This window comes from Micromys minutus (assembly GCF_963924665.1).
Source record: "Micromys minutus genome assembly, chromosome: 29".
In the NCBI taxonomy this organism is placed as follows: Eukaryota; Metazoa; Chordata; class Mammalia; order Rodentia; family Muridae; genus Micromys; species Micromys minutus.
The window spans coordinates 13,616,439-13,632,700 of record NC_137964.1 but is presented as its reverse complement, the minus strand read 5'-3'; the positions used below and the strand labels follow the sequence as shown (position 1 = coordinate 13,632,700).

Sequence of the window (16,262 nt, the reverse complement as noted above, 5' to 3'; positions counted from 1 at the left end):
TTTATGTGTGTGCATGCCTGCAATGCCAGCAATCACACACACACACACACACACACACACACACACACACACACACACAGTAGAGCCAGAAAGAGTTCAGAGTTAGGCAGAAGGGATGGCTCAACAGTTAAGACCACTTCCTGCTCTTCCAGAGGACCCAAGTTCATTCCCAGAACTCACATGGTAGCTCACAATCTCCCCTAATTCCAGTTCCAGGGGAGCTGATTTGCTCTTCTGACCACCATAGGCACCAGCCAGAGACCCTCTCTCAAAAGTCAGACAAAAGAAGAAGAAGAAGAAGAGAGGAAGAGGAGGAGGAAAGTTATGGTGATTCACTGGCAACAGGAGGTCTGTCACAAGTTTGAGGCAAAACCTAGTTACCTACTGAGTACCAGGTCACCTTGAGCTACATATACAGAGACTGAAACCCAGGCTTAGCTCTCAATCCCCTTCAAAAAATAAGTAAGTAAGTAAATCGAGAAATCCCAGAGACAGGCAGATTTCTGTGAGTTCGAGAGCCAGCCTAAAAGAATTCCAGACCAGCCAGGGCCTGTTTGAAAACAAATACATGGGCTGGAGAGATGGCTCAGTGGTTAAGAGCACCGACTGCTCTTCCAGAGGTCCTGAGTTCAATTCCCAACAACCACATGGTGGCTCACAACCATCTGTAATGGGATAGGATGCCCTCTTTTGGTTTGTCTGAAAACATCGATGGTGTACTCATACATAAAATAAATAAATCCTTAAAAACAAGATTGTCTTTTTTTTAAAAAAAGAAAGAAAACAAACACACGACTAACTAATTAATAAATGAAAAAAAAAAAAAAAAAAAAAAAACTCCACCTGTGAATCTCAGTGACAGTTTACATAGGTTGTGCGCTCAGCACCCCAGATGGCCACACAGGTGTGTCCCTCTCCCTGCAGCCTTCGGCAGGAGTGTGAATCTAGGGCGTTGAGGGTTTGGGCCGGGGACAGATAGAGGCTGTTTTGGAAGCTGATGGGGCTCTCTGGACTCCAGATAAGGAGAGTCAGGAAAGAAGTGGGCAGGACCTGGCTTGCGCTTGCGTGGGCTAGAGAAGAGAAGCCCACCTTGGGGGTTGGCACGGGAGGAATCTGTAGAGGAAAAATGGTCCTGTGTAAGGACCCTTGGAGTCTGAGGTGCCTAGGGCCATTGTGCCCCTCCCTGGAGAATCTCTCCCCGGCTTTTGACTCCGCTCTGGCAGGCAGACAGCGCATGAGGTGAAAACAGATCTGGATGTGGACACAGGGTTTTCAACGTGCCATTCATGGAAGCCTAGGATAGCCCCCAGCAGAATAATCATCTTTTGTGTTCCTTCTGCCCTGACTGGGGACAGCTGGGACACGGGAACCAAGAATTTTAAGAAGGATAGCAGCTACCAGCCAACATTTTCTGGTGGGGATACATAGTTTCCCGGGCCTTCCCATGGCTCGAAGGCCATCCACTTATAAGGGTCTCCCCTCCCCCAGCCGGTTCCTTTCCCTCCCTGAGGGATCACTATTTTCCAAGGCCCCTACCAGACTTCCTCAGCTTCACCTATGTATTCCCTGATTCTGCAGCCTGGGAGCTGGAAAGAAAGCCACTTTCCCCTGGTAAAAGCCTGCAGAGCTGTCAGACCCCAGGCAGCCTGACTCTTTCCATGCATGCTCAGGGAATAAGGCCTCAGCCCCACAGCCTTCAGCTTCAAACCGACTCCTAGACTTCAGTCCTGTCCTATTCTCAGGGGACAGAAGTAGAGGTTGCTTCATCCCTGGCCATGGATTTTGTTTCTTTGTTTGTTTTTGAGAGAGGCTTTCAAATGCCTATGTAGCCAAAGACGACCTTGAACTCAGTTCAAACCTCCCATTTCCACCTCCGAATGCTAGGATTTTTGGCATGTGCCCCACCACATCTGCTCTGCAGGGTTCTTTTAGATATTTGTTTTCTTCTTTTATGGGTATAGGTGTTCTGCCTGCAGGTATACATAGGCACCACATATATACCTGGTGTCTGGGAAGGCCAGAAGAAGGCATTAGATCCGTTAGTGCTAGGGTTATAGACCCATAGGAATTGCCACGTGAGTGCTAGGAATCGGACCCTGGTCCTCTGCAAGCGCAGTTGTTCTTCACTCTTGGCTCAGGGTTCTTGACTGTTCTCAGAATTCCCTTTAGTCCTGATGGATTGGGTAATGAGAGCCTGTCAAACCTCTTTTCTTACTTGCAAAATGCTCTCTCATATTCTTTCCCTTATACTTGTTGCCACATTAAAGCAGTAATGTTTATAAAAGGTTTATAAAAATCGGTAATGTTTATAAAAGTCTTCTCTAATGTGCTAGCTATGGTTACAAATGCCCCGAATGCCCCCGTCTGCCCTTCAAAACAACAGCCAGATCTCATTCCATAGTTATACATGGCATAGGATGCTCCGGAAACATTTGTTGATTGGCTGATTGAAATTGTGGCTATGAAGTCATGGTATGAAAGAGAAGGGGCTGGAGAGATGGCTCAGAGGTTAAGAGCGCTGACTGCTCTTCCAGAGGTCCCGAGTTCAAATCCCAGCAACCACATGGTGGATCACAACCATCTGTAATGGGATCGGATGCCCTCTTCTGGTGTGTCTGAAGACAGCTACAGTGTACTTATATGTAATAAATAAATTAATCTTTAAAGAAAAAAAAAAGAAAACAAACAGAAGGTCTCAGGAAGTGAATTGGCTGTGAAGGTGATTGCTGCCAAGGCTGATGACCTAAGTTCAATTCCCAGGACCCACATGTTGGGAGGAGAGAACACTCTTGCAAGTTCCCTGTGACTGTCACTTGTGCATGCCTGCACACACATAAATTAATTAATTAATTAATTAAAAAAGAAAGGTCTCTGGAGATCTTCAAAGGAAACTGCTATCACACACACACACACACACACACACACACACACACACACACACACGCCTGAAGGATTCATACCTGTAGGGATGTTCTGGATTCTTTCTGTCCCTTGGTCTCCAGATAATCCAAGTTTCAATCACTGCCTCTGCTCCGGTAACTTTAGAAGGGGGAAGGGCCCCCCAAATGCAGACCAACACAGATTTCTCTTCTTTTCTTTCCTTAGCTAGGAGAGAACAGGCAATGTCCTTGGCCATGGAGCTGCTGGTGGCCCCAGCCTGTCCCCACCTGACCTTTGGGGCAGAGAGAGGCTAAGGGAGAATGGAGGTGGTCCGTAGAGTTGTGAGCAGCCCCAGAGGACGGCACCAAGGAAGAGGAGGAGCCAGGAGGCCAGGTGGCCCCTCCCTCCCCTGCCAGCCCTCCCTCCAGGCTCAGGTTGCGGAGAAACCTGAATGGTTCTCTCCCCCTTTGCAGGGGCAGCTCAACATCAGGCATTGGTGATGAAGAGGCAGCCTGGGTTACATTGTGAGATGAAAGTTATCCTCAGCTACCTAGTGAGACCCTCCTCTTGTAGCATAAAAAAATGAAGGTGGGATCGAGGTAGGGGAGGGATCAACATTCAGAGCAAGCAAGATGGCTCAGAGGGTGAAGACATTGGCTGCACAAACCTGGCAAATTGAATTCAATCCTCAGACTCCACAGAATACAGAAAATCCAGGCCTAGGGACACACCTTTAATCCCAACACTTGAAAGGCAGAGGCAGGTGGATCTTTGTGAGTTTGAGGCCAGCCACATCTACATAGTGAGTTCCAGGACAGCCAGGGCTATGTAGAGACTATGTCTCAAAAAACAAATCAAAATAAGACACCAACCAGAACAACAACAACAAAACCTTGTTTGACTAATTAAAACTTTCCCCCTTTGTGTATTTGCTTGTATATATGCCTGTGTTCACACCCAGTGCCTTTGGGGGTGAGAGGAGGGTGTTGGATCTCTTGAGACTGGAGTTGCAGACAGTTGTGAGCTGCCCTGTGGGCGCTGGGAACAGAACCTGGGTCCTCTGCAATAGTAGCAATTTCTCTAACCCTCTCTCTATATTTTATTTATGTATACGTGCTGTTAATTTGATTTCTCGGCTCATGCCTGGACAAACCACACCAAATCAACACGGTTCCACGTGGAGAGGTTTAATAGAACAGGGACAGGACAGGGGTCAGGGTCAAGGGAAGAGAAGAGAAAAAGAGGAAGAGGAGGAAGGTTTTTGTTTGTTTGTTTAAACAATTTATTTATTTTAGATTTATTTATTATGTATACAGTTTTCTACCTGCATGTTTGGCTGCAGGCCAGAAGAGGGCACCACCAGATCTCATTACAGATGGTTGTGAGCCACCATGTGGGTGCTGGGAATTGAACTCAGGACCTCTAGAAGAGCAGGCAGTGCTCTTAACCACTGACCTATCTCTCCAGTCCCCCCCGGTTTTGGTCTTTTGTTGGGTAGTGACGTCACTTGCTCCCAGGTGAAGGTGGGTTTTTGAACCGATGTCATCTGGGAATGCTTTGGCTGTTTCCATGGCGATGGATGTGCCAGGTTCCTGTCACCTGTGGGTGGAGCCATCGCGGGGGTGGGGGGGAAGGGGTTATCCTAATGCCAACAGTATGTATGTGTGCCTGCATAAGTTTATGTGCATCTTGTACCTGCTGGAACTGGATTTACAGATGGTTGTGAGCTGCCATGTGGGTGCTGGGAACCAGACCAAGGTTGTCTAGGATCATCAGACCTTCTCACTACTGACCCTTATCTCCTGCCCTTTTCTCTGTGTAGCCCTGACTGTCCTGGAACTCACTCTGTAGCTCAGGCTGGCCTCAAACTCAAAGATCCCCCTGCTTCTGCCTCCAAGTACTGGGATTAAAGATGTGCATGCTACCTGCTGCCACCCTACTACTCAAATATTTATCTTTAAAGGGTTATTTATGGTAAGTGTGTGCAAGTGTGCATGTGTGTATATGTGTGTATATGTATGTGTGTGTCTGTGCATGTTTACATCTGTGTATATGTGTGTGTCTGTGTGTGTACATCTGTGTGTATATGCATGTGTGTCTGTGTATGTATTTGCGTGTGTGTCTGTGTGTATACACATGTGTGTGTGTCTGTATATGTGTGTGTGTGTGTATGCCCTGTGCAAACGAATGTTTGAGGAGGCCCAAAGAGGTCAAATCCCCTGTAGCTGGAGTTACAGGTGATTTGTAAACCACCCGATATGGCCACCAGGGAATGAACTCAGGTCCTCTGGAAGAGCAAGAAGTGAATTACTGAGCTACCTCTCTATAGTCTTTCTCCCCCTTCCGTGGATTCCGGGGATTGAGTGCAGATCCCTAGTCTCTATGAGGCAGGCACTTTTATCTGCCGAGTCATCTCCACAGCTTCCCTTGTTTCTTTGGAGACTCCCTCTTTCTACATAACCAAGGCTGGCTTCGAGCACGATCCTCCTGCTTCAGTCTCCCAAGTACTTTTCAGGATTTCAGGAGTGTGTCATGATCCCAGCCTTACAAATCTCTGGCTTTTTCCCCTCCCTGTGGTCCTGTTAGGGAGGTTACCCCAGTTGAGGGAGGAATGGGGATGTGAGTTCAAAGCACAGGTTAACGCTGATTGGCCACCTCCAACCTTCCTCATTCTGTTCCCAGCACAACTAGCAGACAGACTGTGGGTAACAGGCCTGCCAAGGCCAGGGTCCCAAGACTTGGACCATCAGCCCTTCTGTAATTCCTGCCGGGAGAGGTGCTGTAGACACCTGCGTCTAATAGCCATCCATTCCCTCCTCCCAAACCAGCACTGGCCACATCATGTTTGAGCATTGCTAATTCTCTCACACACCAAGGCCAACACCACCTTAGCCTAACGTCCTCAGGGTCCTCCTGCCTGGCCTCACCAGCCTGCTAGGCTCATCTCCTAGGATTTGGGCTTGAGGAACTAAGCATTTCTGCAGGCCCTGCAGGCCCACCCGAGTGTCCTCCATCTTGGCTCCTTGCCAACTTCCTATAAGATGAATGGAGGGAGCATTGGCCCTGAGATGTATTCAGGTGAATAATTTGCCCTTTGATATCGGTGCCAAAACGTGCTAAAGACAAAGCCTGCACAAGGTCCTGGGCTTCATTCCCAGTGTCTCAGAAATAAAATAAGAAATCAGAGAGGGTTAGGGTGGTAGCCTGCCTGTAATTTTAGCCCCCAGTGGGCAGAGGGAGGAGGATTCTGCAGTTTGTTTGAGACAGGATCTCACTATGCAACTCTGGCTGGCCTGGAATTGACCTCAAACTCACAGAGATCCACCTGCCTCTGCCTCCTGAGTTTATGGAGTTTTATGTTTGTTTACTGTAGCTGTCTTCAGATACTCCAGAAAAGGGCATCAAATCCCATTACAGATGGTTGTGAGCCACCATGTGGTTGCTGGGAATTGAACTCAGGACCTCTGGAAGAGCAGCCAGTGCTCTTAACCACTGAGCCATCTCTCGAGCCCTTGTTTGCTTGTTTGTTTTTGAGATAGAGTCTCACCATGTAACCCTGGCTAGCCTGGAACTCACAGAAATCCACCTGCCTCTGTCTCCCTTGTGTGTGTACCTTCACAGCCAGCAGTGGGAGAATTCTGATTTTTAGGCCACCCTAGGATACACAGTAAGACCCAGTTGCCCTCCGTGCCCAATAGTTTACAGAAGTATAGCCACTGGGGGGAAATGTTGAGGCCTAGGAGGGTGGCAAAATATCTGGAGGCTGAGACAGAAAAATTACTCTAGCCCAGTTCTAAAAAGTAAAACAAAACAGAACAAAAGTTATAGTCAGGTAGCATAGTTGATCCATCCAAAGTAAAAGAGAAAAAAGAAAGAAACACTGAGGCTGGAAAAATGGCTCAGTGCATCAACGCACGCGCTGTATGCCCAGATAGATGAGTTGGACCCCTGGGACTCACAGACGGAAGGAGAGAACTGACTTCCAAACGTTGACCTCTGACCTCCACATGCATGCTGTGGCGTATGCACACTCCCTCCATACACACAAAACAAACTTAAAAAAAACATCAGTTAAAATAAAACAAGATGTGGTGGCTTATACCTTGCGATCCTGGTATTAGAAAAGCTAAGCTAGAGAAATTGTTATATATTTAAGGTCAGCCTGGGTTACACAGCAAGCTCCTGTCTGAAAGTTCAAAAATCAGTATTTCCCTGGTAGAATAAATACCATGACCAGGAATGTGTGTGGGTTTTTTCTCCTTTCTTTCTTCTTAGAAAGGAAGAAAAGAGAAAGAAAGAAACAAAAGAAAAGGCTGGAGTTAAATTTTATAGGGCTTACCTATCATCCCCCTGTGAGGGGCTGGGGGCCTGACTCTTTGGTAGAGCATCAGGAAGCTCCACAGGGAGGAAAAAAACTTGAATAGGAGCCTGGTGTGGTGACATGTGCCTTTAATCTCTGGAGGCAGAGGTAGGCAAGTCTCTGAATTTGAGGATGGAGCAAGTTCCAGGACAGCCAGGGCTACCCAGAGAAACGCAGCCTTGAAAAAAAACCAAAACCAAACCAAAACAAAAACCCAACAACAACAACAAAACTCCAAAACAAAAACAAAACAAAAAAACCCCTAAACAAACAAATTAACTACAACAAAACCCCCAACCAACTGAACAAATAAAAACCTTGAATAGGAATCACGTGGGGGCATCTTTCCAACTAGAACCCAGATTCTGATCGTTGGTCTAATAATGTGTTGATGATGGGCTTCACCCGGGACTGAGAGGAGGAGAGGGAATTCAGGTGGGAGCGTGGTCCATTCAGTGATATAAGAACACCGGTGGGGTCAGCTCCTTACTCTGCGCCCAGCTGTACTGGATCCAGGCAGCACCATGAAGCCAAGTTACCTCCTCTTCCTTTGTTTCCTGCTGTGCGGAGGACCTGAGCTGAGCTGTCCCCAGACTCTGTGGCTTTTGCCGGATGGCACTCCCACGCCGGTGGGGTCCTCATCACCTGTGAAGGTGGAGTGTAAGGAAGCTGAGCTAGTGGTGACTGTCAGCAGAGACCTTTTTGGTACGGGGAAGCTCGTGCAGCCCGGGGACCTCACGCTTGGTTCGGAAGCCTGTGAGCCCGACGTATCCGTGGATACTGACATGCTCAGGTTTAGCGCCCAGCTGCAGGAGTGCGGCAGCAAGGTGCAGGTGAGGCGCGGTATCCTTGGGCTTGCTTAGGGGAATAGAAGATGGGAGGTGGTCAGGGGATGGAGCTGTTTAAGGGATAGGGTTGTCCCCTTTCACCGTGGCTAGGAGTGGTTATTGAGGGAAGATGGTTCTGGTAGGGACTGGGTGAGGTGACGGCGACCCAGGCTCTACTGGTGAGTGAGTGGAGGGCGGTGGAAGTATATGTGATCTTGGGACCACTCTGATTCGTTTTCCCCTCTGGTTTGTTTTGATTTTTCTTTTTTTTTTTCTTCAAGATGAGGTTTCTCTGTGTAGCCACTGGCTGTCCTGGAACTCAGGTTCCTTTGCCTCCTGAGACTAGGTTCTCATTCCGACTCTTGACTTCTGAAGCTGGGTGGGTATTGGAAAGGGACACAGAAAACGCTTGCCAGAGGCATTTACAAATCCTGCCAAAGCCACTCCTGCCTAACATGTGCACACAATTCCAGCACTTGGGAAGTAAAAGAGGCAGGAGAACTGGAGTTTAAGGACAGCCTCGGCTACATGTCTCTGGACAAAAAACATAAAACAAAAACAATAACAAGCTGGACTTCGTCTCTGATAGAGAAAATCAGTACGGGTGCCGGGGATTGAATCCAGGGGCCTTGCATGTTCAAGACCAGCAACTCCACCATTGAGTTACGTGCACCCTGGACTTGGCTTTTTGAGAGAGGGTCTTAGAGTAATAACCCCAGCTTCTGCTGGGGCTGGGTTTACAGGGGTCCACCACCATGCCTGGAAGCCTTGGCCAAAAAGACGTATGGGGTAGAGGGCATTATGACCATCTTTATTAACATAAAGACCTCATTAAGCATTTCAGCCAGATTGCTAAACGCAGCTCATCTAGCAAGCGTAAGGCACCGAGTTTGAGCCTAGCGTCACAAAACTAGGGTGTGGTGATATGTGCCTGTAATGCAGCACTCAGGAGGCAGAGGCTGTAGAACCGGAAGTCATCCCAGATGACATAGCAAGCTTAAGGAGCTCCTCGGCTACATGAAGGCCTGTTTAAAAAAGGTTCAACTGTGGTGGGGTGGTTGGTCCAAACACATGAGCAGGTCAGCCTTGGATAACTCTGGCTGGATCCTGGCTGTTTCCTCACCTCTCAATCGATTCCTCCCATACCTTCCCGCTAGCTGTCTATATATAATTCTGCCTTGGGCTCACAGGGTCTAGGATTGTGCTAAAACATATAATGGGAAGATGAGAGTGGGGCTGGGGGGAGGGGTGATTCCACGCAGCTGTAGGGAAGTTGTCATCTATGCCAGGGTATGTTTCCCTGGGGTGTAGCTGCTTTAGAGGTCACCCACACTTAGTGCATAAGCCCAGTAAACTCATAGGTATCCTAAAGTAGTTTGGTCTCGTACACTGGTTTCTAATTCAACTAATCCTCTTTGTGAGTTTGAGGCCAACCTGGGCCCAACCTATTTCATAAAACCAATAGCAGCTGTTAAGCTCTTTTTTTTTTTTTTTTTGGAGAGAGGGTTTATGTGGCTCTGGCTGTCCCAGAACGGTCAACCAGCTCGCCTCGAACTCCGATCTACCTGCCTCTGCCCCTCCCAAATAACTGAGATTAAAGGCATATGCCACCACTACCTGGCTACTGTTCAACTTTTTAAAAGCTTTGATTCTGATGTGTGCCGGTGTTTGCTTGTGTGTATGTGTACCCTGGGGGTGGCTGTATCCCCTGGAACTGGGGTTGTGGACAGTTGTGATCCACTATGAGTGCTCCTTATCACTTGGCTTGCTCTTTGTAACCTAGATCTGTAACTTCTTTACTGGCCAGCAGAGGGCAGGCTGACCTGGGCCTTGTCTGCCTTCCTAGGCCGGATTCCCGGTACCCTCCCACGGGGCCAAGCAAGCATCCACAGGGTATGTGGTTTGGATCTGATTAACACTATTGCTTCGTTTCAGGTGACTGAAGATGCCCTGGTGTATAGCACCTTTCTGCTCCACGACCCTCGCCCCATGGATGGCCTGTCCATCCTACGGACTAACCGTGTGAAGGTACCCATTGAATGCAGATACCCCAGGTCAGTGTGGGTTGCAGATATAGCTGCCTCCAAGTAGGATGTTTGCTAGGACAAGGACAATTTTTTTCTTTTTTCTTTTCTTTTCCCCTGGCTGTGCTGATAATTGTCCCATGTGTGAATGTTTAGCCTCCTAAGGGAAAATCTGAGTCCTTTTGGAGGAGAGAGAGGAAGTCGGGACAGGCTTCTATGAAGCCCAGGCTGGAATTCAGATCCTTCTGCCTCCCCCTCCTAAATGCTGGTGATATACCTCAGCCTCTCAAGTGCTTGGGTTAAAGGTATTTGCTGCCACTGCCCGGCTACAACAGCTTTTTAGGTGGACTCTAGGTGACGATCTCTTGTCCCAGTGTCGAACATCCCTGGCCATCTTACAGTCTGGCCATGACTCTGTCCTAATATCATGCCTCAGCCTCTCCCTCTCTGGAATTACAGGTATGGGTTATGTCCAGCACCGATTCCTCTTTGAGCTCTAGACTGGGACACTTCATTATGTCTGCTTGTTCTTTTTTTTTTTTAAGATTTTTTTTTTTTTAAGATTTATATATATGTGAGTTCACTGTCTCTTCAGACACACCAGAAGAGGACATCAGATCCCATTACAGATGGTTGTGAGCCACCATGTGGTTGCTGGGAACTGAACTCGTGATCTCTTAACCACTGAGCCATCTCTCCAGCCCAACTGTTCTCATATTCGGTGATCCCCTGTCTCTGCCTTTCTGAAGTGCTGGGATGATAGGCCTCTGTACTACAATTATGTAGGGGCAGGGCTTTTTGGTTTTGTTGACTGTTATGTTTTTGTGACAAGGTTTTACTATCTATACTTTATACTTGGTTAGCCTGGCATTTGCTTTGTAGACCAGGGTGGCTTTGAACCTGTGATCCTCACTGCTTGGGCCTTCTGAGTACAGGCACATGGTCTGTGATGTACGGGGGATGAAAAGTATGCTAGGCAAGCACTCTTATTGTCCCCAGCATGTCCTTTTTGAAATGGAGTCTGAATGGGGCACTCCTGGTTTTGCCTAGGCCTCTAGAATCTGGGTGTTAACAGCCCTGCCACTTCCGGCTTTCACCAGGGCCTAAGTTTATGAGATACCGGATTCCAGCTTACTAACGGAGCATCAGCCCTGTTTATCCATCTCTGTCTCCACGGTTGCTGTCTGGTTGCTCTTAGACATTCAGAGGGTTCAGGAACCAGCCCAGCCTTTGGGGACCTTGGCTCTGCTACTGAGTTTTATCCATCAGAGATTTCTGTAATAAGGTGTGATAATATCCCAAAGCCCACACAAATGGCTCCAGGATCGGGTTATGTGGAAGCAGCAGGCGTTTCTCTCACAGGCAGGGCAATGTGAGCAGCCACCCTATCCAGCCCACCTGGGTTCCCTTCAGTGCCACCGTGTCCTCAGAAGAGAAACTGACTTTCTCTCTTCGCCTGATGGAGGGTGAGTGGCAGGGGTGGGGGGTGGGGTGGGGGTAGGTAGGGGGGATGGAGGAGTTGGTAGCGGGGATACAGCTGCCTCCAGGCTGTCTCTAGCCCTTCTCTGTGCCCCTTCAGAGAACTGGAGCACTGAGAAATCGTCTCCCACCTTCCACCTGGGAGAGGTGGCCCACCTCCAGGCAGATGTCCAGACTGGAAGCCACCAGCCACTGCAGCTGTTTGTGGACTACTGTGTGGCCACGCCTTCACCTTCACCAGACCAGAACCCCTCCCCTTTTCACTTCATCGTGGACTTCCATGGGTGAGGCCTGGCCTACTTTCTAGGGAGTCGTTTTATTGTTCTTTGCTTTAAGTATCTTATTAGCATTTACTAGCAAGTGACTTGGCTGTGTTATGACATTTGCTTGTGTGCATTTTGGTCAGATTTACCCTTTTTTTTTTTTTGAAGGCCACTGACTTTATTAATTTAAAAATCTTATAAAGACAGTGACTGTTTTTGCCAAGAAGAAAAGGAGCCAAAGGGTATCCAACAGATAGGGAGGGAGAAAGGGACCAGGAATCCATTCAGCAAAGCTGGTAACTGTTGCCATGGAACTGCAGGGAGAGGTGGAAGGGGAAGACATGCAAGGTCAAGAAATCCAGAAAAGTTGAAATGCTGAGGGGGGACAACTCCCAAAGACCCTGGAGTACACAGGAGGTGAGGGTGAGAACAGCAATCCTTTCCTTCATGGAGGACAGGGAGGAGCCCCGCCCTGCTGCAGACTCGGGAGACTGTGCTGAGGCTGGGGGACTGAGGGGTCCCCAGAGAACATTACAGGAAGGCATCACACCATTCTCGAAGGCACCCAAAGCGGTCCCGGGACTGCTTGGCATTGGTACCACATGCGTCTTTTAGCCATTCTCGAAAGAGGTCTTCATCTTTCTTTAGCACCAGAAACTGGCCAAGGACCACATAAGCTTTGTCAAAGCCCCTTTCTTCTAGCTTCTTGCCCAGGACTTCATCAATACCAGCCAGGCTCCCCACTGGCTTTTCCTCCATGGGCTCTGCCAGGAAGTCTTGGTATTTTAGGGACGTTGTCATCTTGATCAGATTTAACCCGCAGCTCCAGCTCTGGTAACGGCTTCTTGCGCCACTCCCAATACCTCAAGCTACTAGAACGTTCTTCCCCTTTTTATCTTTTGCTCTCCTCCTGTTGATCCTTTCTCTTCACAAAGTTCTTCTACTTTGTTAGGGAAAAGGTCCTTGTCTTAGTCCTTTCTGAGTGTTGGGATCACAAGCGTGAGCCACTCTGTCCGGTGTGACTGCTAATCTTGGTTATGAACTCGATACACTTGGAAAGGGGGGGGGCTCAAATGAAGTAACTCTGTGGGCATTTTCTGAGTTACTAGTCGAGGTCTGAAGTAGGAGGATCCAGCCTTCTAGAGCAGGTAGGCCTGGGCTAGAAGAAATGTAACTGGCTGGAGAGAGGCTGGGCCAGCAGTTAAGAGCACTGGCTGCTCTTCTGGAGGACCCTAGGTTCAATCCCCAGCACCCAATCCTTAGACAGCTCACAACTGTAACTCTATTTCCAGGGCAACCAACACACATGCAGGCAAAGCACCAATGCACAAAAAAATCATTTTTTAAAAAAATGTAACTTGAGCAAGCCTTGAGTTGCTTTCCTTCTGGTCTGCACTTCAGTCCTGAGTTCCTGACCTAGGTACCTAAAGTTCCTACCTTGGCTTCCACCGGTGATAAACTGCAGCCTGTAAGCCAAACAAATGCTTTCCCTGAAAGTTGCTATTGCTACTGGTCAGTTTTTTATTAAGACAGGTTTTGTGTGTGTGTGTGTTGCCTTGGCTGTCTGGGACTTACTCTGTAGACTAGGCTGACCTCGAACTTAGAGATCTGCCTGCCTCTGACTCCCCAAGTGTTGGGATCAAAGGTACGCACCACCACCAGCTTCTATTGGTCAATTTTTAAACTGCAGCAACAGAAAGCAAACGAAGATCCCTGGCTTTCTTTAGTAACGAGGTAGCCTTAGTGGCTTACTCTCTTCACTTCTTCCCTTCCAAGTTGCCTTGTGGATGGTCTATCTGAGAGCTTTTCAGCCTTCCAAGTCCCTAGACCGCGGCCAGAGACTCTGCAGTTCACGGTGGATGTATTCCATTTCGCCAACAGCTCCAGGAATACGGTAATAACTTTGTCCCACAGCCAAGCGTTAGCCTGAACCTCTAGTCCACCTTCATGTCCCTGCTGTGCCCACGCTTCCTTCCTTTAAGCAAATGGCTTACCACGGTGGAAATTAAGGAAAGCAGATGAAGCTATGGGTTCAGAGAGGCTCTCACAGGTAAGGGTTTGTGCTGCTTAAACCCGAACTGGGTAAAACTGGAGCTGGAGAGATTGTTAGTGGTTAAGAGTCCCGGCTGCTCTTTCGGAGGACCACAACCCACATGGTGGATCACAACCATCTGTCACTCCAGTTCTAAGGAATCCAGTGTTCTTTTTGGTTTCCTTAAGCTCCAGGCATTCGTGTAGCACACGGACATGCATGCAGGTAAGACACAATACGATAATAATGATGATGATTATAATAATAGCTGGCACAAATACAGGAAAAGGTAAATAGCTGGGTCATGCATAATATTAATGTCACCGCTCCAGAGGCAGAGGCAGGTGGATCTGAGTTCAAGGCCAGCCAGGTTTACAAGTGAGTTCTAGGCCAGCCAAGGAAACCTAGTGAGACCCTGTCTCCTTCCCACCAACCCCTAAGACACCTAAGACAAGTTCAGTCCCAAAGCATGATGGGATGGCTAAGAACCTCCTGTGGAAGACTGGACTTAGCAGGAGCACAGTGGGTCCTGGAACTATGAGTGACGTCTCAAAAAAGGCGAAAGCCAAGCTGTGCCTAGAACTCTGTAGTAGTGCTGTGGAGACAAGGCTCTGGGCTTGATCCCTAGCACCATAAACACAAACCGGGCCAAAAGTTAAATTTTAATCAAGCTCTTCATCTCGTCTTTTTTTCTAAGACTGGGTCTCACTATGTATCCTGGCCGGCCTGGAGCTGAACTATGTAGATCAGGCTGGCCTTGAACTTGGGTCTGCCTACCTCTGCTGGGACGAAAGGCAGGTACCATCACTGCCTGGGTTTTGTTTTGTTTTTGTTGAGACCAGGACTTATGGCTATGGCTGGCCTGAAACTTGCACTGCAGTCCAGGCAGGCCTTGAACTCCGATCTGCCTGCCCTGCCTCCTGAGTGCTGGGCCATCATGACAAAATTCAAAAAGTCACTGACACCTCTTCAAACTCCGCCTGCTCACAACTTTCAGATTTACATCACCTGCCATCTCAAAGTCGCTCCAGCTAACCAGATCCCTGATAAGCTCAACAAAGCCTGTTCGTTCAACAAGACTTCCCAGAGGTGAGGAGACCAGGCTCACAGCTGTGTAGGCACCGGGAGGCTATTCATATATTCTCTGTGAGCTAAGTAAGCCTTTTGTTACTCAGTTGGTCTCCAGTAGAGGGCGATGCTGACATCTGTGATTGCTGCAGCAATGGCAACTGTAGTAATTCAAGCTCTTCACGGTTCCAGATCCATGGACAAAACCTAGCTTCTCGAAACCGCAGGCACGGTATGTCGCAGGCACGGGACACTTATTCCTCTTCCTCTTTAAGGCATCTGCTGTCACTTGCCCTCCATTGAGATGGCTGACATAGAGAATGTCTTTCTGGCTCTGATAAGATACTGAATCTCAAGTGGGAGGATGCTTTCCTATGGCTTGTGTGGGGTGGTTCTGCCAACCCTTAGATTCTCTCAAGACAGTATGGTGTAGAAAGACTGTGGATGATCAGGTGACAGCATTATTCAATCCGAGGCAGAGCAAATTTTGAATCCTTGGGAATTGGACTTGAGAGCTGAGAGTGATAGCTTACATCTGTCATCCCAGTCCTGGGGAGGTTAAGACAGAAATCATAGTTCAAGGACAGCCTGGGTTACATAGGGGAAACCCTGTCTCTCAAAACCAAACATGAAAGGCTCAGTGTTAAGAGCCCCTGCCTAGAATCCCCCAGTGAGGGGCTGGGGGCGTGGCTCAGTGGTAGAGCCCCTGCCTAGAATCCCCCAGTGAGGGGCTTAGAAGTATGATTCATCCAGTAGAGCTCTTGTCTAGCATTCCTGAGGACCTTGGTATGATTCTCCAGCACTAAACACAAAAAAACCTTCCCCATGTTCTGGTCTTTCATAGTGACCGATGAAGCAGACGTCACTGTAGGGCCCCTGATATTCCTTGGAAAGGCAAATGACCAAGCTGTGGAGGGCTGGACCTCTTCTGCTCAAACCTCTGTGGCTCTTGGGTTAGGCCTGGCCACAGTGGCATTCCTGTCCCTGGCTGCTATTGTCCTTGGTGTCACCAGGAAGTGTTACACCTCTTCCCACCTTGTATTTCTTCCACAATAAACTCCATTCTGAGTATGTTAGTGCCTTTGTCTGAGATGGGGCGGGGTGGGATTGGTGGTGGGTGCATCGGGGGCAGGGTGACTGGACATCACATTGCACATGTGTGCTAAATGACATGCAGTAAGAACAGCTGGACCTCTAATGAGCAGCCATCTAGATAGCAAGAGGCTAAGCTGATTTGTATACTTCAGTAGTTCCTGCTTTGGTCAACATACCTGACCAGGAGTTGCTGTATGATGTGACTTCAAGGAGATCAATATGGAGATGGGAGCT

The 16,262-nt window shown here is 48.4% G+C and overlaps 2 protein-coding genes across 2 annotated transcripts; one reads left to right on the top strand and one right to left on the bottom strand.

Moving 5' to 3' along the window:
• Positions 1–7,764: 7,764 nt before the first annotated feature.
• ZP3 (zona pellucida glycoprotein 3) lies at positions 7,765–15,989 on the top strand (the record flags this gene model as incomplete). Its single annotated transcript, XM_080941314.1, has 8 exons — positions 7,765–8,073; positions 10,003–10,125; positions 11,458–11,557; positions 11,671–11,854; positions 13,610–13,727; positions 14,863–14,954; positions 15,041–15,165; positions 15,778–15,989. 8 exons carry the CDS (start codon positions 7,765–7,767, stop codon positions 15,987–15,989), a joined length of 1,263 nt encoding a protein of 420 aa, XP_080797440.1.
• On the bottom strand, positions 12,365–12,646 carry LOC308439487 (barrier-to-autointegration factor-like; the record flags this gene model as incomplete). Its single annotated transcript, XM_080941315.1, has 1 exon — positions 12,365–12,646. Exon 1 carries the CDS (start codon positions 12,632–12,634, stop codon positions 12,365–12,367), a length of 270 nt encoding a protein of 89 aa, XP_080797441.1. The 5' UTR covers positions 12,635–12,646.
• Positions 15,990–16,262: the final 273 nt, after the last annotated feature.